This window comes from Equus przewalskii, chromosome 12 (assembly GCF_037783145.1).
Source record: "Equus przewalskii isolate Varuska chromosome 12, EquPr2, whole genome shotgun sequence".
NCBI lineage: Eukaryota > Metazoa > Chordata > Mammalia > Perissodactyla > Equidae > Equus > Equus przewalskii.
Window position 1 is genome coordinate 33,809,285 of NC_091842.1, and position 24,478 is coordinate 33,833,762.

General features: G+C 50.8%; 1 protein-coding gene across 6 annotated transcripts in view; it reads left to right on the forward strand.

The window, feature by feature from the left end:
* The window catches only part of TEKT5 (tektin 5), a 53,823-nt gene that overhangs the window by 6,632 nt on the left and 22,713 nt on the right, over positions 1–24,478 (forward strand). The window contains exons 2-8 of one of the 6 annotated variants that reach the window (XM_070566771.1): positions 5,518–5,630; positions 5,785–5,853; positions 8,456–11,814; positions 14,543–14,626; positions 15,240–15,310; positions 17,212–17,355; positions 21,205–21,427. In XM_070566771.1, coding sequence (XP_070422872.1) covers positions 11,239–11,814; positions 14,543–14,626; positions 15,240–15,310; positions 17,212–17,355; positions 21,205–21,427 — 1,098 coding nt within the window. In that variant the 5' untranslated portion in view covers positions 5,518–5,630; positions 5,785–5,853; positions 8,456–11,238. Of the gene's footprint in view, positions 1–5,517; positions 5,631–5,784; positions 8,358–8,455; positions 11,815–14,542; positions 14,627–15,239; positions 15,311–17,211; positions 17,356–21,204; positions 21,428–24,478 lie in introns of those variants that run through there. The other 5 variants (XM_070566770.1, XM_070566773.1, XM_070566775.1 and 2 more) reach the window with 5 other exon arrangements.

Genomic DNA, 24,478 nt, shown 5'->3' on the forward strand with positions numbered 1-24,478 from the left:
GGGGAATTTTATTCCTGGGTTCTCTTCCCCCACACCGATTAAATCAGAATCTTGGGCATGGGGCCTGGGCGTATGAAGAGGTTCTGAACCCAAGTTCTCATGTGGGGAGGGAGTTCCCCCATACCAACAATGCTCTGGACACCAACTGGGGGTCCTACAATTCAGCTCAATTCTGACTATTTACCCGGAGAGAGCACCGGATTCTGCAAGTTACGGGCTCAGTCTACAAGACGCCTCCCTCTCCACTTCAGATGCCAGTCACAAACCCGGGTTGTCACTCGTGCTTCTGACTGGCCGTAGGTTGGGGTTCTCATGGCCGTCTCCTTGGACGTCAGATGCCAGTCGCCAGTCCGGGTTGTTCCCTGTATGTCTGACCGACTGGCTATAAATCAGAGGGTCCCAGGACATCCTCCCCCTTTTGGTTCAATTAATTTGCTAGAGCAGCTCACAGAACTCAGAAGCATTTTCTTACTAGATTACAAGTTTACTATAAAAGGATATAATTCAGGAACAGCCAGATGGAAGCCATACTTTGGCGAGGTTATGGGAAGGGGCGCAGAGCTTCTATGCCCCCTCCAGGCAGCCCCCTCTCCCCGCGTCTCCACGTGGTCACCAGCCCAGAGGCTCTCCAAACCCTGTCCTTTTGGGGTTTTATGGCGCCTTCCATACAGTCATCGTTTAAATCATTGGCCGTCTTCCCCTTCCAGTTGGGTCAGGGTAGGGGGTTGGTTCCCCTGGCAACCAGCCTCCATTCTTAGATGTGGTCCAAAAGTCACCTCGTTAACAAGAGACGCCTTCATGGCTCTCATCACTTCGGAAATTCCAAGGGTTTTAGGAGCTCTGTGCCAGAAATGGGGATGAAGACCAAATACGTGTTTCTTATTACCATAAGTCGCAGTATCCCAGCGTGTTTTAAAACCTTCGGGGTTTCTAGTGATGACACACAGACTTCCATGCTGGGGATGGGTGAGCTGAATGAGGGTGGATTAAATGGGTTTACAGCTCGTGCTCTGAAGTCCGATGACATGTGTTCACATCCCGGCCTCACCCCCTAGGAACGGAGTATCAGTAGGCGAGTCAGTCCCTTCATACCTCCAGCCTCAGTTTGCTCATCTGTAAAATGGGGATACTAAAAGCGTTTGCCCTGTGAGGTTGCTGTGGGGGTAGAATAATTAATTCATACAAAGCACCAGGCACAGAACATGCAGAGAGCAAAGATCCAATACACGCTTGTGTTTCAGTAAACTTAGGGTTGTAGGTGAGGGTTGCAGAGACCAGATCCTACACGCTTATTTACAGATGGGGGACGGAGGCCGAGACAGGGAAAGTTGCCCCAAATCACGTGGCAGGTCAGTGGATGAAACTAGCACCTGGATCAAACTGGTTACAACTCTAGATCTAACAGAACGGGCGCATTTTAAACACGTGCAGGTTGTGAGAACACGACCGTGTGAAATGCACAGGAGGTGCCTGCAGTTCCGAGTTTCGCCAATAAGTGGCGCTCCTCCCCTATCTATGATCAAAGTGGTCGGGAACTGGGAAAAAAAATTCAAGTTTTGGAGTAGAGAATTTTCTTCGTTTTTCCCTTGGATCCAGCAAAAATATCTAACAAAGGGCTACATACGCAGCAGGCACCTAACATATAATAGAGTCAAAAAATAAGGTTCAAGACTAGTGGTGACCAGAGGAGAAGGGAGTTGGGGGAGGGCAAAAGGGCACCCGTATGGTGATGGATAAAAACTGGACTGTTGGTGGTGAACACGGTGCAGACTATACAGAAACTGAAATACAGTGACATACACCTGAAATTTACACAATGTCGTAAGCCAATATGACCTCAGTCAAATAATTCTTTAAAAAGTGGTTCCAGGGGAAAGGGGGGTGGGGGGAGGGCACTAGGGGTGAAGTGGTGTACCTACAACATGACTAATAATGATGTACAACTGTAATTTCACAAGGATGTTAACTTTTATAACCTTAATTAAAAAAATTTATCTATATATATTATATTAAAAAAATGGGGTTCAGATCCTTATGTATACAGAAGTCGACTCGTGTGTTGGTTAAGAACATGGATTCTTGAACAGGGGTGTCTGTTTTCAAATCACCAGATTTAGGGTGTTTCCTTCGTGCCTCAGTTTCTTCCTCTGTAAAATGGCGATAATAATATTAACTACCTCAAAGGGTTACTGTTGGGAGGATTAAATGAGTTAACATGAGTGAAACAGTTTTAAACAAGTGCTTGACACGTTTAAACCTTTTATAGGTGTTAGCAATTATTAATTTATTTCTTAAACAGCTTTATTGAGGTGTAACTGATGGGCAGTAAGCGGCATATGTTTCAAGTGTGCGGGTGATACATTTTGACTTTCGTATTCATCTGTGAAGCCATCGCCACAATCAAGACAGTGAGCACAGAGATCTATCCCCAAGGCTTCCTCCTGTCTCTTGGTAAACCGTCCCCTGTCCCCGTTCTCAGGCAATCCCTGATCTGTTTCCTGTCTCTATGGATGAATCGAAATTTTCTAGAATTTTATATAAATGGAATGTATGTGCCCTTTTTCATCTGGCTTCTTTCACTCTGTATTTGTTCTGGATTCATCCACGTTGTTGAGTGTATGAAGTTCATTTCTTCAGGTTGCTGGTGGTGTTCCGTGCTCACCCCACAGCTTGTTTATCCACTCACCTGTGGGTGGACATTTGGATGCTTCCAGTTCTTCGGCTGTTACACATAAAGCTGTCCTGAGCGTTGTTGTACGAGTCTTGGTGATGACACGCACCTTCAGTTCTCGGAGTGGAGTGGAGGGAAACTGGAGCGGGAGGAAACTGCCAGGCTCCTTTCCCGGGCGGTGGTGGATCGCCCCCTGCGGCCTCAGAGACCTCAGTTGCCCCTATTCTCACCAGCAGTGGGTAAGGTTCCACATTCTCATAGGCACAGAGTGGGGTCTTACTGTGGTTTTAATCTGCATTTCCCTAGTGAATACTTAGGTTGAACACCTTTCATGTGCTCACTTGCCATCAGCGTATCTTCGCCAAAGTTCCTGTTCAAATCTTAAGCCCATTTAAAAAACTATGAAAGTTTCTGCTGTGGTTGGTGGCATTGGAACTGTCCCCAGCCTTGTGGGAGCTCTGGGCCTTGCTCCCTCCAGTCCTTTTGGGTGGTTCTGTCCCCTGCCTGGGGTTCTTTCCTCACGTGTGAGTGCAAGTGCTCAGCTGAAGAACCAGGGAGCCCTCTGCACGTCTCCGGAGCTCTCTGTGGGTAGCGCTGTCCTCTGGGGAGCTGTCGTTCAGACGCTAGCCACGTCGGCATCCGTCTGTCCTGGCTCTGACGCCTCCTCTCAGGAGCTTCCCCTCCCCGGGCCAGGGTCTGCAACCCTTCTCCAGGCGGTGGGCTGGGGCACTGAGGGGCTCGCCTCATTGATTTTCCGTCCCTCAGGGACCACTGTCCTTCAGGGCCTGACGTCCAGTGTCCCAAAAGTCATTGTTTTATGTATTTTGAATGTTTTTGAGTTGTTTCACATGGGAGGGTATAGCCAATCCCTGTTACGCAATCTTGGCCAGAAGTGGAAGTCCTATTAGGTTAGATACATATGTAATATATGTTAGATATGTTACGTATATACTACCTTCAGTATACCCTTACATAAGAGTAATATCTAATATAATTTATATTTAAATATGATAGAGTAATAGTAACAATATATACAAATCTTTTTTTTTTAAGTATGCTTTTTGCTGAGGAAGATTGGCCCTGAGCTAACATCTGTTGCCAATCTTCCTCTTTTTTTTTTTTCCTCCCCAAAGCCCCAGTGCATAGTTGTATATTCTACTTGTAAATCCTTCTAGTTCTTCTATGTGGGATGCCGCCACAGCATGGCCTGATGAGCAGTGTGTAGATCCGTGTCCAGGATCCGAACTGGCGAACCCCAGGCCACCAAAGCAGAGCACATGAACTTAGCTACTCCACCATGGGACTGTCCCTCTACAATATATAACAAATCTTATGTAATAGTTATATATTATATAATATATAAATTATATTATATATGTTATTATATGTAGTATAAGGTATATACTACATATAATACTGTATGTATTATATACTATATATATTATTCACACAGTTTTGGAAATTTTAAAACTTTAAAATAAAATTATACATATATATATATATAATCAGTATGGAAGGCTTAATCAAAAAGTGAGTCTCTCTCTGTGCCCCTCGCCGTCTACTCCTGCCCCCGCCCAGAGGTGACCGCTCTGGCTGGCACGGGTCCTTGTGCATCTCTCCTGAAGTGTTCGTTTGTATACAACTACATATGTATCTCCTTAAGTGGGATCGTACCGTATAAACGGTTCTCTGCCTTGCTTTCTTCACTTACATCTTGGAAGTCTCTTATCAGCAAACACAGGTCTGGCTGCTTTTGCGTTGCAGAGCGTTCCACGGAAGGGGTGCTGCGTGTTGTATCTCGCCTCCTGTCCTGAGGGACACGTGGTCAGTTTCACCGTCAAGGCAGCAGGGGACACACATGTGCACGCGTGTAACACGCATGTGCGTGAGTATCTGTGGGGGGGCATTTCCAGAAAGACTGCTGGGTCGTTGGACACCAGCCAGAGGCAGTGCGCGAAGCACCAAAAAGAGACCTTCTGAAATTCAAAGTGAAAAAAACTAAGTTTTATTGTAAAATACCGTTTTTATTTTTGAATGACACAAACTCACATGGATGCCGAATTGAAAGCAGCTTCTTTCTGGATTTCCTCTCTCTTTCCTGTGTGCGTCCCTGTTTTGCTGGTTTCTAAGCACTCCTCGGAGGCACCTGCAGTCACCAATTTTGGCTGCGAGGAAGGCAGAGGTGACGAGATTCCTGCCTGCCCACAGGGGGCACCCGAGGAATGCTTGCTGACTCGGGGAGCTGATTGGATGCTGTGGAAAGTTCTGTCGGACACGCTGCCCCGGCCGTCACCTGCGACAGCCTCCATGCCTTCCTTCTGCGGACGGACAGGTTTCGCATCAAATTCGCAGGCGTGGAGCCAGCCCCTTACAGCCCACGGAGGTCGGACAGCTGTCTCAATACAGCAGGGGCCAGGCAGAGACCGCAGTGAAATCGTCAGTGCTGTGCTGGGCCCGGAGTCTCCAAAGTCTGGGAGGCTGAGCTGGGACGGGGGGCCACTCAGGTCTCCCCTCTCCCGTCTCCTCAGCCCGTCCTACGCCACCTGCCACAGAGATATCAGAAAGAGAGTGAGTTTTCCAAGAGCGTGGTTTAAAGGAGATTGAAAACAATCTCGTAGCTGTGGATGAGGGATCTCCAAGCAGTGGGGCACCTAGTGTATTTGACGCTCTCCTCCTGTCTACAGCAATATTCCAGTAATGATTATGCTCCTGGCTAGTTTTTCAGTTTTGGTACAATTGACAAACACAAAGATTCCATTTCAATTTTAGAGATAGTGAGTTCAGGGGAAGATTTCCTGTATGAACTAAGATATCCATTTTCAAAACAATTTTATTATGCCTTGCAGGTCACGCTCTGCTTCACTGTTCTGCATTCTGGACACAAGTGAAAACTCGAAGTGGTCGCTTAGAGGGACAGAGCAGAAGTAGCCTGTGTTCTAGTTTCTTCATCTTCCCGCGCGTGAGTGGAGCCTGCGTGTGTGCGGGCTGACCGCGTAGCTGGGTGTTCTCTGAATTGCTTCTCTGAATCTACCTGTAATACACTATTTATTAAAGAATAAGTAATAAAAATGTGCTGATGTGAAACTTACAAACTTTTGATTAAAATTCAACAGTAACCTAAACAGAATTACCAAGGACCTGGCAATTCCACTCCTAGGTGCATATTCAAGAGAATTGAAAACGTAAGTCTACTCTCAAACTTATATAGGAGTGTTCATAGCAGCATTCTTCATAATAGCCATAAAGTGGAAATAGCCCACATATCCATCGACAAATGAATAGATAAACTCAAGTGGTCTGTCCATGCAGTGGAATATTATTCAGCCATAAAAAGGAATAAAATACTGATAGCCACTACAATATGGATGAACCTTGAAAAACCCCACTGCCCCTCCCTTGGTTAGCCACTGCTGAGGACTTCCCTAACAGTCATGCTCCAAGGGCCTTACTTTCAGTATTTTTACTTCCTACATTTTTATAAGCTGATTCTTTGGGTCTTTTGGACTGAATCGTCAAGTTTTACTGTTCCTTTTTGGTGAGTTTTGGTTGAGCCATGGCTGTTTTCAATTTTTCTTTCTCATTTAATGGCATCTGAAGTTCTGGCATTTCATCCATCCATCCATCCATCCATCATCTTTTCATCCACCCATTTTGTCATTCATTCAACAAACCCAAATTGTGCATCTACTATGTTCCAGATATTCTAAGTACCAAGGATACAGTGAAGGTCCTTGCCCTCATATAACTTGTTTCAGGGCCTCGCTCCTCCAAGTGTGGTCCTTGGACCAGCCTCACGTGGGAGCTTGTAAGTGTTGCAGCATCTCCAGCCCTGCTCAGCCCTACTCAAGCAGAATCTGCATTTAGCAGGATCCCCAGGTCATTTGTGGGCCTGTTAACTGTGAGAAGCACAGATCGCGAGGACTAGATGGGAACTTAGGTGTGGGTGAGACGGAGTGTTGTTTTTTAGAAGTTAAATGCATCCTCGATAAAGGAGACCTTTGGAAAGTGGCTTAGGAAATGCTCTCATTCACCCCTCAGCCTGAGTCTCTTCGCATTTTGGACAGTCCACAGCACAGTACTTTTGCCTGACTTTCAGGCACCCAGAATTCTTCTATATTGTTCACTGCGATGGACAGAGTAATCACCCCCAAGATGGCCATGTCCTAAGGCCCGGAGCCTGTGACTATGTTGCCCTGTGTGGCAAAGGAGACTTTGCGGGTATGATTAAGTTAGGGGTCTCCAGCTGGGACATTATCCTGGCTTATCTGGGTGGGTCTCATGTGAGCAGAAGAGTTCTAGTAAAAGGCAGGCAGGAATTCCAGAGGGGAGAGAAGATGCTGCGGACGCTGCTGGCTTTGAAGATGGAGGAGGGGCCTCCAGCCGCAGGATGTGGGCAGCCTCTGGAAGCTGGAAAGAGCAGGGAGAGGGACTCTGCCTTGGAACCTCCAGAAGGAGCCAGCTCTGCCCGCACACACCTTGATTTGAACCCCTTGAGACTCATTTTGGATTTCTGACCTCCTGGGCTGTAAGAGAACAGATTTGCGTTAAATCGCTAATTTTGTGGTGGTTTGTGACATGGAAACAAGCAGACCCACACTCAGCCCAGAACGTGACTCCACATTTGACAAAATGCCTTTGATTCTCGCGAGAAGCATGCTGTTTCTCTAGATGACCCGTGTGATTTCAGACAACCTGGACATGGCGTCTGGCTTCCCCACTTCCTGGCTGGGTCCTTCATTTGTGAAGTGCTGAGGGCCGTGGACTGAATCGGGGCCTTCCCTCTGTGCTCTGTGGAGCCGTAGCTGCAGGGGAAGATCCCCCCTGCTCCCTCCAACCAGAGCCCCTCACCGCCCTTCGTGTCACATGCCCTGCTTCTCTGCAAGAGTTCATTTAAACACAACCTCCCACGTCAGAGAACGTGTTTGAAAGCCGCTGCTTTTAAAAGAATATTTATACTAAAATGTTGGGGAGACAACAGAAACCCGACTTTCCTGAGATGTTCTCTGAGCCCCCTGCCTGCCCCATCGCAAGTCCGTCTAGGATTTTTATCTGGCTCTCTTTTCCCAGGGGAAACAGGGAGGGCATTACCCTAGCCATTTCCGGAGACTTGCTGTGTGCCGTTGGGCAAACAAATTCACCTCTCTGAGCCTTAGTTTGCCCGCAAATTGTCAAATGAGGGAGCGAATCATGCCCGCCTCCCAGCTTTATCAAAAGAATCAATGAAATGATGTGGCCAAGTGTGGTGTAATAATAACAATACCAATAACAATGGTTGAGCGCCAACTCTGCTAAGTGCCTTGCTCTGCCCTTATTTGATTCTCACATCTCCAGTCCGAGGGAGGCACAATGACTGTCAGTTTCCAGGCCGGGAGAAGGGGTGGCGCTGGGATGCCACTGGAGGGAAAGGCCGCCTCTGCCAGGACAGGTCCCTCTGTGCACACATCCTGGCCCAGGGGCTCCTCAGCCCGCAGTCCCTGAGCCCGTGATTGGCATTTGCGTAAACAGACTGAAGGGGAAGGTTAAGGCCAGATACTTAACAAGTCTGAGAAAACGGACTGTTTGTATCTAGCCTCTCCCCAACGTCTCACCCCCAACGTGGATTCTCCCCTCTTTTTACAGCAGAAAAAATGCACGAGTCATGTGTACATATATATACACACACATATATGTACATATATACATGTAGGTATGTATATGTAATATATATGTCTCTCTCTCTCTATATATATATATAGTATGTGCAAAGCTGAGTATCAGAATTTGAGATCAATCCTTTTCTTCCAGGAGCCCCATTTGCTTAGGAAAATCAAGCTGGAGCCCCGGATGGCTGAGTGGGCGATGAGTGAGTTTCTCTGGTGACAGTTTCACTCTGTGGATGGCCGACTCTCAGTGGGGTGTGTCCTCACCCATCCCCCCCAACCATTCCAGCAAGCCACCTGGAGACCGGGTGAGCCAGGCCCCAGACGCTTCTGGCCTGCAGCGAGCTGTCCACGCCGGGACTCCGAAAAAGTCACCAAAGGGACTTTTTCTGCCCATCTCCTAAGGCCCGTCTCCTAAGGCCCCACCCCTTTCCATAGTAGCCATGTGACTGGTGCCACGTGGGGGGCCTTGGCGTTTGTGCCAAGGCAAACGGTCAGGAGCCGCCACGCCTGCCTCATGTCCCTCGTGTCTGATCGGAAGCCATCGCCAGGGTTCAAGGAAACCCTGGCTGCTCTCCCCGGAGACCCACAGGATAGGAGAAGCTCTGGGACAGGATACGTGCACACAAAAAATATATGGTAATAAAGTAGGTACCCAGAGGCCCACAGGAGGGGAAACCTTCAAGACAGTATATATCCAAGTAAAAAATGTACGTGCCCTGCCTGTAACTTCCTGTGGAAGTTATGCTCAGACATGCCCAGAAATGTATGTGGAAGGATGTTGATTGCACTTGGCGTTGTGCTGAGGGAGAGAGGCTGGGCTCAGAGGACTGTGCGCTCCATGATCCCGTTTATATGGTGTTCTGTGGGGACAGGGCCCACTGGTGGTTGCCGGGCTCAGAGGCAGAGGGTAGGGCACAGAGGAACTTCCTGGGTGACGGAGGTGTTATGGTCTTGATGGTGGTAGTGGTGGTGCGCCTGTGCACCTTTGTCAGAACTCATGAAACCGTGTGCTGAGAGGGAGAATTCCACTGTGTGAAGATTGTGCCTCCACACCTGGCTTAAAGAAATGCACGTGGGAGGACATTGATGGCAGCCATGTTTGTGACAGCAAAAGACAGGAAACAGCTGAAACACGCAGTCATAGAGAATGGTCAGTAACAAATAGCACCTCCACATAAGGGAGTACTACGCGGCTACGAAAAGGAAGAGAGATGTGTGTATACCAAAATCAAATGATCACCAAGAGTTATCTGGAAAATGGTGCATATGGTATTTACCATTTGCATAAAAAAGGATATAGATTTGTATATGCTTCTATGCATAGAATATCTTTGGAAAAATAAAAAAAATTGATAATAGTAGTTGTATTTGAGAAGTAGCTAGGAGTGATGAGAAAAATCTAAATTTTACTTTATACCCTTAGATACTGCTCATGTTATTAATTTACCATGAACATTTAGTGCTCAAAAAATACCCTGAATCTTTCTGGTCCATTTCTTGACTGCCCTTGATATACAGGCTCTTCCTGTGTGCGATGTCGCATCTTAACAGATCGTGCAAGGTAAGCCTTGTGGGTACAAAGGGGGTCCAGAGCCCACCTGGTTTTCTTACCACCCCCTACAAGATGGGAGTGGCACTGCTTTCTTTATGGATTTGCTTAACCCATAAAGCATCAGGTAAAGCATCGGGTATACAGAAGGTGCTGAATTGATGTTATTTCATCGGGTAAAGCATCGGGTATACAGAAGGTGCTGAATTGATGTTATTTCTCTCTGCCTTAGTCTGCTCATACCCACTCTGTTTTTCAGTCCTGGTTTTAGGCAACTGGAGAGAAAATTCCCACTGACCATCACATTCCGCTCACGGGGACCATTTCTGGGCTGTATTCTTCTCTTTCCCATTTCAAAAGGGGGGAAGGGCCCCACAAGTCAAGCACTGCTCTTGTTCTGTACCTGGAGATTTTCTTGCCACTCCCACCAGCCAAGGATGGGGGAGCGTTTCTTGAAGGGATAAAAATATTGGTATAGAATAGAGGGTTGAATACTTTTTCTGGAATAATAAGTCTCATCCATTCATTCAATGGCATGCTGGGGGCTGGACTTACAGGTGAGCCAGAGACATGGTCTCCACCTCCTGGAGGTCACAACCCCCCCTTTATTGAGGTCGGGTCTATTGAAGTATAATTTACATACAGTAAGTTCACCCCTTTTAGTGGACACCTTATGGGTTTTGATGAATACCTGGAATCATGTAAGCCCCAGCACAGTCAAGGCAGAGAACCATGCTATCCCCGTGCCCGGACTTCCTCGTGCTCCTTTGAGGTCAGCCTTCCCCCCAGCTCTGTCTTCTTTACGGATCTGCCTTTTCCAGAATGTCCTCTAAATGGGATCATACAGGATGTGGCCTTTGAGTCTAGCTGCTTCCCCTTCGCAATACATTCAAGATTCATTCGTGCAGTTCCGTGTGTCCAGTTCATCCGTTTTCACTGCTGAGTAGTATTCCACGCTGTGGATGTACTGCTTTGGTGCCATCTTGGGGACAAAGAGAGAAGAAAAGCACCTAACCTTGACTGCGTTGGTCCTGAGCTGATGGAGCTGACTGGAGTGGACCGCATTAAATTTTCTCCCACAGGCGGGGTTAGTTCTGGAAGGGCAGGTTCGATTCTTACGGTGAAATGGATAAATGCCGTTGCCTGCACCTCCAGCTCTGTGGACGGAGAAACGCATGTTCACTCGGCTGGGGACAATAAGGCGCCAGCTGGCCAGAAAGTGAGGAAGGGCCCAGGAAAGCCCCGCTCCCCCAGGCTTTGTGACAACAGTGCCGAGTCACAGAGGTCCTGCCTGTCCCTGAGAGAAGCTTCTTCCCCTTCCTGGGCGCCCTGGCCCCTGGGGCAGAGTTTTGCCCGAGTGGGGCTGAAGGGGGAGGATGCAGTTCCTTGGAACCACTCAGACCGCCAGTTATTGTGGCCCCAGGAAAGCCTCTGGCTTTGGTGTGCTGCCTCCGGCTGTGCAGGCTCCTGTGGTCCAGGAATGTTACCAGCCCTATTACCTGCCTGGGTATCGCTACCTCAACTCGTGGAGACCCAGCCTCCTCTGCAAGGTGTCTGATGTCCAGACCTGCCCAGACGAGGGAACCACGTGCAGAAGCCCCCTGAGGCCACCCACCATCCTGCCCGTGCTCCACTCCACGCTCTTCTGTCGCTACAGCCCCTGTGACTGGGACCAGACCAACCAGCTGCAGATCGGCGGGGCCGAGGCCTCACGGCTGTGGGCTGGCCGGCTGATGGGCGACTCCATGCGGCTCATGCAGGACAAGGACCAGCTGACACGCCAGATGCAGGAGGGGACCTGCCGGAACCTGGGCCAGAGGCTCTCGGATATCAACTTCTGGAAGTCTGAGCTGAGCTATGAGCTGGAGAGGCTGCTGAACGAGAACCACGGCATGGAGAAGGTCAAGAGGCGGTTGGAGTGCGCGGCCGAGGAGGTGAACTGTCCCCTGCAGGTGAGTGGCGGGCCGGGAGGGGGCAAGGAGGCCGCTGCGACGCAGCCCCACGCGCCCCACTGCTCTTGAGTGAAGATCAAGGTGACAGGAGCCTTGCAGGTCCGTTTAAGCTGTGTCATCATCTATGATCAGTTTTTAAGGTAAAAAATGGAATCTTAGTCAATTCAGGATTCTCCCAGTCAAATCAGGGCTCCTCGGACTGGATCGAATTTCCTTTTCTCCTTGGGAGAATTCTACAGTTGTGTCAGAATTGCAGAGATTTCATCAAGACATTACATGCATGCCTGTGCGTGCCTGTGCCTGCATGTGTGTGTGCATGCGTGTGTGTGTGTGTGATGGTCTTAAGAGGAAACACAGTAACTGCTTTATTTTTCTCCATAGCCCTTAGCACCTGCTAACATACTCTGTAATTTATGCATTTCTGTCTTTATTGTTTTTCTCCCTGCTGGAAATACAGGCCCAGTGAGGGAGGGATTTTTGTCTGCTCTGTCACCAATGTGTTTAAGACTGTTAGTCTTTGTGATGTCCCCGTATGCCTGTTCTGGTTGCCTGTTGTCTAGACCAGTGTTTTGAGTGGCTCCCCAGCCTCACACAATGTTGGTACACAGTAGGCACTCGATAAGTATTTGTTGAATAAATGAATAAATGCCTGGCTGTGGACGTTCTCGATGCTTCTTGGTCTCCAGTCTCCAGGCAGATCCCAGATCAGCTGGCTTGCCTTGAGCTGCATGTAACAGACACTCGGCTATAGCAACTTGGTCAAATAGGAACCCATTTTTCTATCGTGGTGAGAATTCCAGAGGGAAACTGATCAGGCTGCTGCAGCCTCCGCTGGATGCCAGAAGGGACCCTGGCTCCTCTCTTTGGTTTGCCCATCCTTAGCATATGGCTTTTGTCCAGCTTGCAAGGAGCATTTTGGTATTCTCGTTTGGGGCAGGAAGATGCGGGTAGGACAAAAGCAAATGAGCCAGTTGTGTCATCCCTGTTTATCAGGGAGTATCAGCTTTCCAGAAGGCCCAGCATGGGAGTCCATTTTTAGCCCATTTGCCAGAACTTGCACGGGCTCCCTGGCTGCCGGGGAGTCTGGGTAAGTGTTTTCACGCGGTCCCGGCGTGGACACTGGGTGAGGAGCCAGCGGTGCTGTCTCGTGCTGTGGGAGCTCATCTTGGCCACACAGGATGAGGTTCTGCTGCTCCCTGGAGCGTGTAGGGACTCAGAGCCTCCTGCTTGGAGCGGCTGTTTCCACTGCGTGTCAGGGGTGGGGACTTCTGTAGCAGAGGTCCTGCCTCCAGATCCCCCCAGAGACATGGCACAGGTTCCAACCACTGGGGGTGTCCTCCTGTTTCCCTGTACCCCCAGATTTCTCCCCTGCTCAGGCACCCAAAGCAGCATCCCAGATCTCTTGCTCTCCTCTCCCACTCTCTTCTCGCTCTCCCAGCCTGGCTGGAAAACCCAATTCTGCCCCAGCACACGTGGCCACCTCTGACAGCCACGTGGTGGCACGGGGACCAGAGGCATCTCGGCTTTATCGACTTCTCTCCATCTCCAGTATTACGGCCTCAGTGCAGGCGGCCTCTCACTGGACAGTGTGACTGCCTCCTTCCTGGCCTCGCCACTTTTCCCCTCCAACCCATTTTCCAGATAGCAGCCAGAGGGGTGATTTTAAATATTAAACCAGACCACCACACTCTGCTGCTAAGACCTCCTTGTGGCTTCCTAATGCACGGTAGTCAACATCTAAATTCCTTGTCATAGCCTCTAGCCTCCACACAGCCCAGCCTCTGCCCGCTGCTCCAGCCTTCCTTTCTCTACTCCAGTCCCAATGGCTTCCCGTCTTCTCTTTCTCCTACCTCAGGACCTTTGCACCTGCTGTTCCCTCTTCCTGGTGCATTATTCCCATTCATCTCTGCTGCTTCTAGTGATTCAAGTCTCACTCTGTCACCTCCTTAGAGAAGTCCTCCTCAGCCCCCCACATCGCCCTGACAATTTTCGTGACAGCCCTTATCACCGTCAGAAATGATCGAGTTTCTTTATGTGTTTAATTGTGTGTGTTCTGGCCCCTCTGTTAGAACTCCATTAGAGCAGGGACCATCGAGTTCATTGCAGTATCCCCAGAACTTTGATCGAGAAGGACACAGACAAGGGGCTCAGGAAATTTTTGTGGAGCGAATGAATCCCCCTCCTTTCTGAGTTCCCAGATGCCTTTGCATCCCGACACCAAGACATCACCCTCCCCTGCTTCCTTCGCACCCCCGCTGCTCTTTGTGACGTCACAGGCTGGGGGCCCAATCACCGTTCTTCCTCAGTCTCCTGTTCCCCGGAGTCGCGGCTTCTCCTGTCTTCTGTTCCACTCTGCTCGTGTCTCCATGACAGTTATAAGGTCCATGGCCATGCGGCAGGGTTGCCTGGGTCTCACTTGGCCCTGGCCACTTTCCAAAGGGTTTTCACGTATATTCACAAGCGAGATTTATTGACAGTATTCTGAGCGCTCTCCACCTGTCAAGCAGACTTAACCTGTACAGCAGACCTGTGAGAGACGCACCAGTGTTGCGCCCATCTGCAGTCATGGCCCCACAGCGCCCACCCAGATGCGTGGTGATGAGACCACGTGAAGCATCCAGGTTTCTGGGCGTGAAACAGGTCATGGCGATGGTGGGTGTGCGTCCCATCCGCTGAGGGTCTGCATCCAGCTGCAGGAAGGACACACGCTTCCCGCTGCTCCCTACAGGTGGCCCTCGAGTGCCTGTACCATCGCGAGAAGAGGATAGGGATTGATTTGGTCCATGACAACGTGGAGAAAAACCTTATCCGGGTAAGGTGCCACTGGGTCTGCCCAGCCCCCTGAGCAGGGAGGGAGGGCCAGCTGGTCAGAGAGGTTTCTGAGCTGCCCGTCAGGAGCAGAGGCCACATGAGTCTCCCCACGCAAAGTTAGGGCTCCGAAAGCATGGGTGGGGGCCTCAGGTGCAGTTTAGGAACAGGGAGAAATGAGGTCAGTGACCCTCAGTCTTTTCATCTCCAAAATGGGCGTCCTCGTAATAATACCAATAAATAACAATAATTAAAGCCAGCATTTATTGAACACCGACTGTATGTCACCCGTTGTACCAACTTGTATGCATTAATTTAATGATAAAATGATCTGTAGGCGAGCACTTGGCACACAGTAGGTGCTCAATTTTCTTTTAATCTGGAAGTATATAAAAAGAAAGGAAAGTAGGAGAAAGAGTGTGGAGCCTCGACAGTCGACCACGGCAGGCCGACCCTGTGATTGTGCGGGTTGAGGCAGGAAATGGACCCCACCCTGACCCTTCAGCTCACGAGGTCCAGGGAGGCAGTGAGAGGCGAGGGGTGGGGGCACTGGCCAGGCAGACAGGATGCTGTGAGTTTCTAAGCGAGACCGCTCTCTCTGATGTTTTTCATTGCAGGAAGTAGATTTGCTCAAATGTTGCCAAGATCAGATGAGAAAACTAGCTCAAAGAATTGATATCCAGATGCGGTAAGAGCCGTTCTCTCTCCCTCTTCTTGGACTTTGTTTTGGATCTCTGGGGTTGCTGGGGGCAAGCCAGGTGGACCCCCCTGTCTCTTAGTGGTTCTTTTGCTCAGTGGTGTGCTGCTAAATGTTTAACAACCAGTTCTCCGGGAAAGAAAAAAAATTCCTGAGTAGTAGCATTTGCCAGTTTCAGGGGTGTAAATGCTGCCTCTGGGGCTGACTTCAGTCTCCCCCAGTGAGGACCCTGAGATGTGCGCCATTGATTTCCATGAGCCAGCACATCACTGGTCCTTCTTGTTTGCAGTGAGGGCTTTGCAAAAGCAGTGGGCCTCTCTGAGGCCCCGCTCAGCCCGTGGCTTCCCTGTGCCAGTTCTGAACTTCAGGATCGGCTGAGAGTGGGTGGCATTAGGCATCAAGGTGAGAAGCCGGGCCGGGGCCTCTCCAGGGGGGCTGGTGGATGCCTTGAACCAAGAGTCTTCCAAAGGAATCAGCTTCTTGTTCTTGGAAGATTGTGTAACTGGTGTCCTCACGAGCCAGGAGGCTCCCACTGGGATTAAAGGGAGGCTGGAGTTTTAAGGGCTTGGGGCCCACAGTGAAGCCTTGGGCACCCAGCTGCCCCAGAGGCCGCCTTCCTCCCTGGCCCTTGAGCTAGACACTTGCCTTTAACGCTTGCAAGGCACGCTGCTTGGCTGGTTTCTCCTCCTCCCTCACTCAGACGGAGACAGCAAGAGGCGGGCTGGAAACCTTACCGGGGCTGCCCCTTGCTGCAGTGCGGGGCATGTGGGCAGCCCCGGTAAGGATGCTCAGGGCTCAGGCAGCTTGCAGATAGGCTCTGGGGGCTTGGTGCCTTGGCTTGATGTACCCCAGAAATAGCAGTCACCCCTCCACACACACACACAGCAGCCCCTCAGCTCTACTGTGGCAGTGAGAACTGAGTGGCAGGGTTGTGACAGAAGCTCCCAGGATGGAATAGCATCCCGGGCAGTGTTGACAAGCTACGTGCAGGTCAAAGGGCCCAATCTCTGACCCCGCCCAGTCCTTGGCTCTGCCCAGTCCCAGACTCCATGATCCTTAAGGAGCAGGTCGCCAGTCCCTGAACACCTAGGAGTCTCAAGCTTCTCTGCTCTTGTGCGTGTAGTGTCCTCAGCTGGGAATTCTCATTCGCCCACCCAACTTTGTCCCTAGTGTCTACTGCTTTTGTTAGGAAAATCCAGCTCCGACGCCTCCTCGGAAGCCTTCCCTGACCACCCCCTCTCCCTGAATTAATGCCTTGCTCCTCTGTGTTGCTGTTACCATTCTGTACGGTGTTTAATTTTCCTGTATTTACTTACGCAACTCTGTGAGCCACCTGAGGGTAGTGACTGGGTCTTATCCAGGTCTTTTCCACTCTGTGCCTGGCATAGGGTCAGACACGATGATTTGTGAACTGATTTTGTCCAGAGGGTGAGTTCATATCTTCTTAATCAGGTTGGCAAACTGCAGCGGGAGGGCCAGGACTGGCCCACCACCTGTTTGTGTAAATAAAGTTTTATTGGGACAAAGCCACACCCATTCATTCACGTATTATCTATGACTGCTTTCTTGCATAGCTGAGTAGTTGCAACAGAGACCATATGACCCACAAACCTCAGATATTTACTACTTGACCTTTTACAGTAATGTTTGCCTGCCCGCGTTCTAAATGACAACAGGTCTGCATGGATAGGGGCAGGGGAGGCCCTGGGTAGTGGTGGGGGCATCACAGTGGGAGGAGGGCTGAGAAGCCACTGGGGGTGGACAGAGCACCCTCTTGGAAGTCAAAGACTTGACTTTCAGCAGTGGCTCTACACCCACCTGCCGTGTGACCTGGGGTGACGGACTCTGGGTAAGTGCACCATCCAGGGACAAATCTTTCTCCCCTACCCCAGGGATAACCGAGATTCTCAGCACGCCCTGGAGAGGGACCTCGAGGACAAAAGCACGGCCCAGTTTATCGATGAGAAGTGCTTCAATCTGAGGAACACGTCAGACTGCATCAGCTTCTTCCACGGTGTGGAGAAGGTCGATGGCACGTAAGCACTGGGCTCCCGCTCCCCATGCCTGGTGGGGCCTGAGGGGAGCGAGGGTTTCTGAGTCTCCTGCTGCCAAGGAACCTTAAAGAGGCATCGTGTGCCAGCCAGTGTGAGGCGCTGTGGATGAATGGGGATCCTGTGTCACAAGCCACAGTATCCAGTTCTGGCAACTTAAGACACGATGGAATTCGCAGGAAGGCTGTGAGAGCCACAGACTCAAGGGGAAGGTTCTGGCAGCTTGAACGAGCCAGGGAGTGGGAGCTGATCAGATATGTTGTCAGAGCACCACTGTCTTTCCAATCTTGCCCCATTTTGCCCGAGATTCAGATTTCAGCAAGAGCGAGCAAGCGATTGGCTTAATGAGGGCCACATGGCCACTGCCACTCGGCCAGGGCATGCTGGGGCACCTCGATGGGCAGCTCCGCCAAACCAATCCCAAAACAAAAGGGCTGTAACGAGAAGGAGGGGGAATTCAGGCTCGGCAGGGAGAGCCAACTGACGCCCACCAGCGCTGGAAGTGGTTTAAGAGAGGCTTCTGGAGCCAGGCTGCCTGGCGTGTGAAGTGCTGAACGCAGAGCCTGGTGTAGTGGTATGACAATGGCTAACGTTTACTGAGTGCTTGCTGTATGCCCTCATTTGCTCGTCACAACAGCTGTGAGGTAGGTGCCTTCTCCACGCCCGGCCCTGTCGGGGCCACATCACAGAACCTCCTGCAGAACTGAGGCGTGCTTTCCCAGTTGGCAGTCCAGTAACGAGGGCTCTGGGTGCAGGCCGAGAGTGGCGTCTGTTTTGGTCCCTTTTTAAAAATTCTCTCGCATGTAGCATTGTGCTTGGCACATAGTAGGTGTACAGTAAATATTTGTCAAATGAAAGGGGGAAGAGAGGGAGGGAAGAGAGAAGGAAGGAAGGAAAGGCGTTTTCTGGCAGCGTCCTGGGCCCACGCCCGGGGGCGCTTTCTGGATCATGGTAAATATGGAAGGGATGAGAGGACCCTTTGCGGTTTCCGGCAGTGCCAGCTCCTGGGGAGCCGCCTCATCTGCCTGACAAGGTTGACTCCCCCACAGCACTATAAGGTGAGCAGGCCTTCAGGGGCCTCAGCCACAGCTGCCCAACTGGCCAGGGGGTCTGGAGGGTTCTCTTCCCAAACTGAGGCCTCCCCAAAAACGGGGCAGCCAGGCCGGCTGGCAGAGACTCGATTTCCATGCCCAGGAGGGGTCCGCTGTTTAAGGTCCCTCTTGCAGCGACCCCAGCTGGAAAGAGAGAGCCGCCATCGGTGGGGACTAACGGCTCCCCAGAGGTACTAGCTCAGGGCTTCGTATTTGGGGTTTTCTTTTCTCTCTCTCTTTTTTTTTTTAAAGATTGGCCCTGAGCTAACATCTGTTGCCAATCTTATTTTTTTTTCTTTTCCTCCTCCTCCCGAAGGTCCCCCAGTACGTAGTTGTAGGTCCTCAGCATGGCCTGACGAGCAGTGCTAGGTCCACGCCCAGGTTTCAGACCAGTGAAACTCTGGGCCACCGAAGTGGAGTGTGCTAACTTAACCACTCGGCCATGGGGCCGGTCCCTGGGGTTTTCTTAAAGCAGGGCTGTGTGTGGGCAGGTTAAAGGACATCTGGAGACTCTGAATTGCAAGATCTCTGTTCCCTGCTGTTCTCATTGCAGTGGATTAGCCGATGATGGTGATGATGACGAATATGATAATGATGATAATAGATGCCTTTTACCTGACGTTTGCTGTGTGCTAGGCACTGTGCTGAGAGCTTTAGACACAGTGTCGCATGATAATAAACATTTATCAAGCGCCCACTATTGTCAGGTGCCATCATAGAGGTTTCACATGTACTCACTCAGCAACCCTGGGGGTAGGCACCAATATTATCCCCATTTTACCATGAGGAGACTAAGGCTCAGAGAGATGAAGTGACTGGCTCAACGTCACACAGCAAGTGGCAGAGCCGCAATCTGAGTCCTCACTGAACACTAGACCTGTGTCACTCCCGTCCTGCCTCCCCAGCAAAGCCTGCTGTCTCCTCCATCTCTAGAGGCCACAGGTTATTCTATAGGGAGCTCAGCTGTCTGCTCCAGAGGAGGGCAAGGGCTAGAGGTCGCTGCTCGTGACACTGACAGCGTCCCATCCAGCAGCAGGAGATCCACGCACAGTCAATCTGCAGGTCTCTATCTGCTGTCCTTATTGCCTCCTCCTTCCGCCTTCAATGGTGAATAGCTGTGTGACCTTGGAAGAGACACTTCACCTCTCTGAGCCTCGGGTCTTTGCTGGATGAAAGCTCTGGATCAGACACAGTGCCCTCTCCCAGGAGCCCGAGACCCCTGTTTATTTCTTGATGCTAACTCCTGCAAAAGCCAGACAAAACAACCCCATATTGTACATGTTCTTTAAAATATTTCTATTCACAGTGCAATCTAAGCGTGCTTTAAAATGGCTGGAAAGAGACTTCTATTTCAGAAAATTGAGTCTCTTTTTGCCTACTGCCCGAGAATAAAAATCTGCTTTATTTAAAAACTGCAGACTTCCTGGTTAAAAAAGACCTTGAAAAGTTATCTGCTGAGCTAGATACTGAAGCCAGCTCAAAGAAATGCACGTCCCCGCTTCTCAAAGGCTTCCCAGAGCAGAAAACCCCCATACAATATGTTGGTTGCTTGTGGCGAGGATTTACATACTCTGCCAGGAAGAGCTTTCTTGTCTAAACTGAGACCCTTGTGCGCCACCACCTCCGAGAAGCCTTCCCTGCCTGCCCTCTTTAATTAGCCTGTGTCTCCATTCTCCAGCCTCCCTGCGTGAGTCTCATAGAGGAGGCTGCCATCTGAGGCTCTTTGCCATCTGGTTCCCAGCTGGGTTCTGCCAATAGGAGGGACACCGGCAGGAGACAGAGGGCGGGAGGAGAAAGATGCTGGGGATTTATTCGTCCTGCTGCCTCCCTGCCCGGGTTTGTGCTCCTCCACGCTCCTCCTGTCCCACCGCTCCCTCTCCTCTTGCCCTTCACAGCTGGGGTGCTGACAGCTTCCTGCATTTGCTAGCCCACGAGGACATCGACACCCTCAAGTATTCCATTTATTTCCTTTTACAACCTTGACTGACCCCACTCCATTTGTCTCCCGCTCATCACCCTGCTCCTAGATGCCTTCATAGCACGTAACGCCGTGTGTAATTATCTTCTTTATTTGTTGTTTATTTCCAGTGTTCCTCCACTGGAAATTCACCACCATGCGGACAGGGATGTCCCGTTCTTGTTATGGCTCCATCCCAGGTGCCTAGAACAAGGCTTGGCATGTGCCAGGTGTTCACAGGACATTCGTGAAACAAATAAGTCAGCGCAGGTGGCATGGCTGCATGCTCATCGCTGCACTGAAGGGACCCGCAGCCAGCATCGTGCCCGGAGCCCGCTCCTGGCCTGTCTCTGTGGTTTTGGTGCTGGTAGTGGGAGGCAGTGTCAGGGAAGAAAGTCCTCTTCTCCTGGAATTCACCCGGTGCCCTTCGGGAGATCAGCTGCTCTCAAGGCTGCGGCCGCCTTCTCTGTGAGATGAGGGGGCTGGGTCGGCCCAGTGGGTCTCAACTGTGCCCTCTCCCCCAGGGGACATTTGGCAATGTCTGGAGGCATTTTTGGTTGTCACAACAAGAGGGGCGATGCTACTGGCATCTAGTGTGTAGAGGCCAGAGATGCTGCCATGCATCATACAGCACACAGGACAGCCCCACGACAGAGAATGATCCCGACCCAAATGGCAAGAGTCCCGAGGGTGAGACACCCTGGATTCAGGGCTCTCCAGGGCCTGCCCTCACCCCCACCCCACGATTCCTCGCCTCTGTTCAACTTGTCCTTGCGCCTCTTGCAGGATCTCCGTGCCCGAGACCTGGACCAAGTTCAGTAACGACAACATCAGGCACTCGCAGAACATGAGGGCCAACTCCATCCGGCTGCGGGAGGAGGCCGAGAGCCTCTTTGAGACCCTGTCGGACCAGATGTGGGAGCAGTTCACCAACACCAATCTGGCCTTCAACGCCCGCGTCTCCGAGGTGACAGACGTGAAGAACAAGCTGCAGACGCAGCTGGCGAAGGTGAGCGAGCTGCGCCTTGGGACCGTTGTCCACTCTGCCGAACCCTTGCCTTCCTCCCATGGGCCTCAGCAGCATCTGGCCAAGCGGCCTGCCCACCCCAGGGGCTGAAACGGTCCCACCCATCTCATGGTCTAGGAGCTCGTCCACCCTAAAAGGAGGTGGGCTGTGAGCTTCCTGGGGGGTTCGAGCATCTGGGGTAAATCCTGCCTTGCTCACCGGACGATGGAGGTGGAGCTTGGTCCAAGAGGCTGTTGATGGCCCCCACGGCCCTTCCTTCCATCTGATGGCCATGTGGCTGAGCATGACCAGAGAGAGTGGGTATAGGTATCGAGGCCCCAGGAGACAAGTCTGAGCAGACCATCTCGGTCTACATCAGCATCTTTGGAAATGTAACCTTCTGACCTTCAAAGGCTTCAGCAGCATCAGGGCGCCCTGCTGAGGGATGGGGTGGTTTTTGATCTGAGGAGTCGGAAGGACTGCCTAATCCTGTCCCTCTCCCCTCTACGCCCCCACCCACAGGTTTTTTTTCTATACTCCTTATTCGAATGTGTCACGCTGTTTCACAGCTCTGGGGGCGTCCTCTCTGCATGGAATTTATCCTTCCTGCTGCACATAAATTTAGAGTGCCTCCTGGGGGCCAGATGCTATGCCAGGCACTCGGAATGAAAAAAGGAGCCACAAAAACGGTCCCCTGGTCCCTGTCCTCGGGGGACTTACCTTCTGGTTGGGGAGCAGTGGTGGCTGTGAAATTTATACACGGGAAAGACTTAGGGATGACCATCTGATTGGAGGAACTGGCAGGCAGGGGACCAACCTTGAAACCTGTATTCACAAACATGGTTGTAGAAATACATTTTGTATATATAGTTGGGGAGTGGGGGCTGCATCCAGGGTTTAATGGAAATTTCAGGGGCAGTGTAAGCCCACCCACGATGCCACCCTTTGGCCTGGGGTATGAAGGAGGCAGATAAAACAGAAGTTTCTGTGAAATAATCGCAAGGTTGTAATAAGTGGCATGAGAGCAGCAGCAAGGAGATGTGCAGAGGATCTCATGGGGACCTTACACGGGGTGGAGCAGACAGGCCGGTGACAGTTACTTCAAGAGCAGATCACTGGGGGGTCAGGCAGCCGAAGGATGGTGGGAAGAGTATTCCTGAGAGAGGCCAGTGAGTGCAAGGACCTGTGTGGGGTGAGGTTGGAGGAAGGGTCCTGGGAGGTCCTGGTGAGGGGTTTGCATTTTACTCTGAGAACAGTGGGAGCCTTCGCAGGGTTTAATAAGTGGAAGGCATTGGGAGCTAATCTCTGGATCCCAATGGGTGGGTCCTAATCTCTGGATGTGCCTTGGATGGATCTCTTTCACTCCTGGATGGAGAAAGGGTTGCAGAGGTTAAGAGTGGACACGGGGAGAGGGTTGGGAGCCTCTGGAAGGCATCCAGTGAGAGAGGACAGCTGCCTGCGCTAAGCTGGTAGCATCAGATGGGAGCAGGAGGGGAGAGATGGGAAACGTCTTGAGAAGGCAGAGTTGACATCTCTGCCTTCCCTCCCTCCTTCACTGAGTGTTCCCTGTGCATCCTCCCAGAGCAAGGTTGACGAACTTTTTACTATAAAGGTCCAGATTGTATTTCCAGCTCTGCAGGCCATGCTGTTTCTGTCACACTACTCAGTTCTGCTGATGGAGACAGCCGCGGACAGTACGTACACAAATGAGCACAGCTGTCTTCCAATAAAACTTTATTTACAAAACTAGGCAGTGGGCCGGATTTGCCCCACAGGCTGTGGTTTGCTGACTACAAATGTAGTTTTACGTAGTTTATCATCACTGCCTTCACCCCATAGTGTTAGAGGCACAGACTGAGCATGACTGCCTGGGTGTGAATCCTGGCTCCGCCATGTCTGTAACCCCGGACAACTTCCTTAACCTCTCTGTGCGTCAGTTTCCTTATCTGTAGAATGGGGATGATAATGTTTCCAACCTCAAGGCTGCCAGGAGGATTATCTGAGCTGATGTCGGTAAACTAGCTGAACGAGTGCCTGGTACCCAGTGAGCACTGTGTCCGTGGCTGTGATTGTGCTGTGTTAGTTGGTTTACTTGCGTGCATCACTCCTGATTCAGCCGCGCTCCCCCACCACCTCGCATACTGCCTGGCACACAGTAGACGGTCCTGAAATCTCTGTGCAGTGAATGAAAGGAATCTACAATGGGGAGTTTTCTACTGATTTTCTTTTTCAAGATTGGCCCTGAGCTAACATCTGCTACCAATCTTTTTTCTTTTTCTTTCTCGCCAAAGCCCCCCAGTACATAGTTGTATATTCAAGTTGTGGGTCCTTCTAGTTGTGCTATGTGGGACGCCACCTCAGCACGGCCTGATGAGCAGTGCCATGTCTGCGCCCAGGATCCAAACCAGCGAAACCCTGGACCACCAAAGGGGAGCACGTGAACTTAACCACTAGGCCACAGGCCCAGCCCCTGTACTGATGTTTTTTAAAGAATGATGGGTGAATGAGTGAATACTTTTAATTCCAAATATTTTCTCTCTTTCTTTTGGGAAAAATTATGGGATTATTGTGGGAAAATATACATAATAAAAACTTTACCATTGTCTTAGTCCTTTTGAGCTGCTGCAACAAAAATACCACAGGCTGAGTGGCTTATGAGCAAGAGAAATTTATTTGTCACAGTTCTGAAGACTGGGAAGTCCAGTATCAAGGCACCAGCAGATTCCGCGTCTAGTGGGGACCCACTTCCTGGTTCCTAGGCGCGCTGTCTTCTCGCTGTGTCCTCACGTGGTGAAATAGTCAAGGGAGCTCTCTGAGGTCTCTTATAAAGGCGCTAATCCCATTCGTGAGCCACTGATGACCTAAGCACGTCTAGAAGACTCCAGCTTCTAATAGTGTCACAATGGGGATTAGGTTTCAACATACGAATTTGGGGAGAGACAGATATTCAGTCCATAGCAACCAGTAAGGGTACAGTTCACCCGTGCTAAGTACTGTCACATTGTTGTGCGACCATCGCCGCCATCTGCCTCTGCAACGTTTTTCATCTTCCCA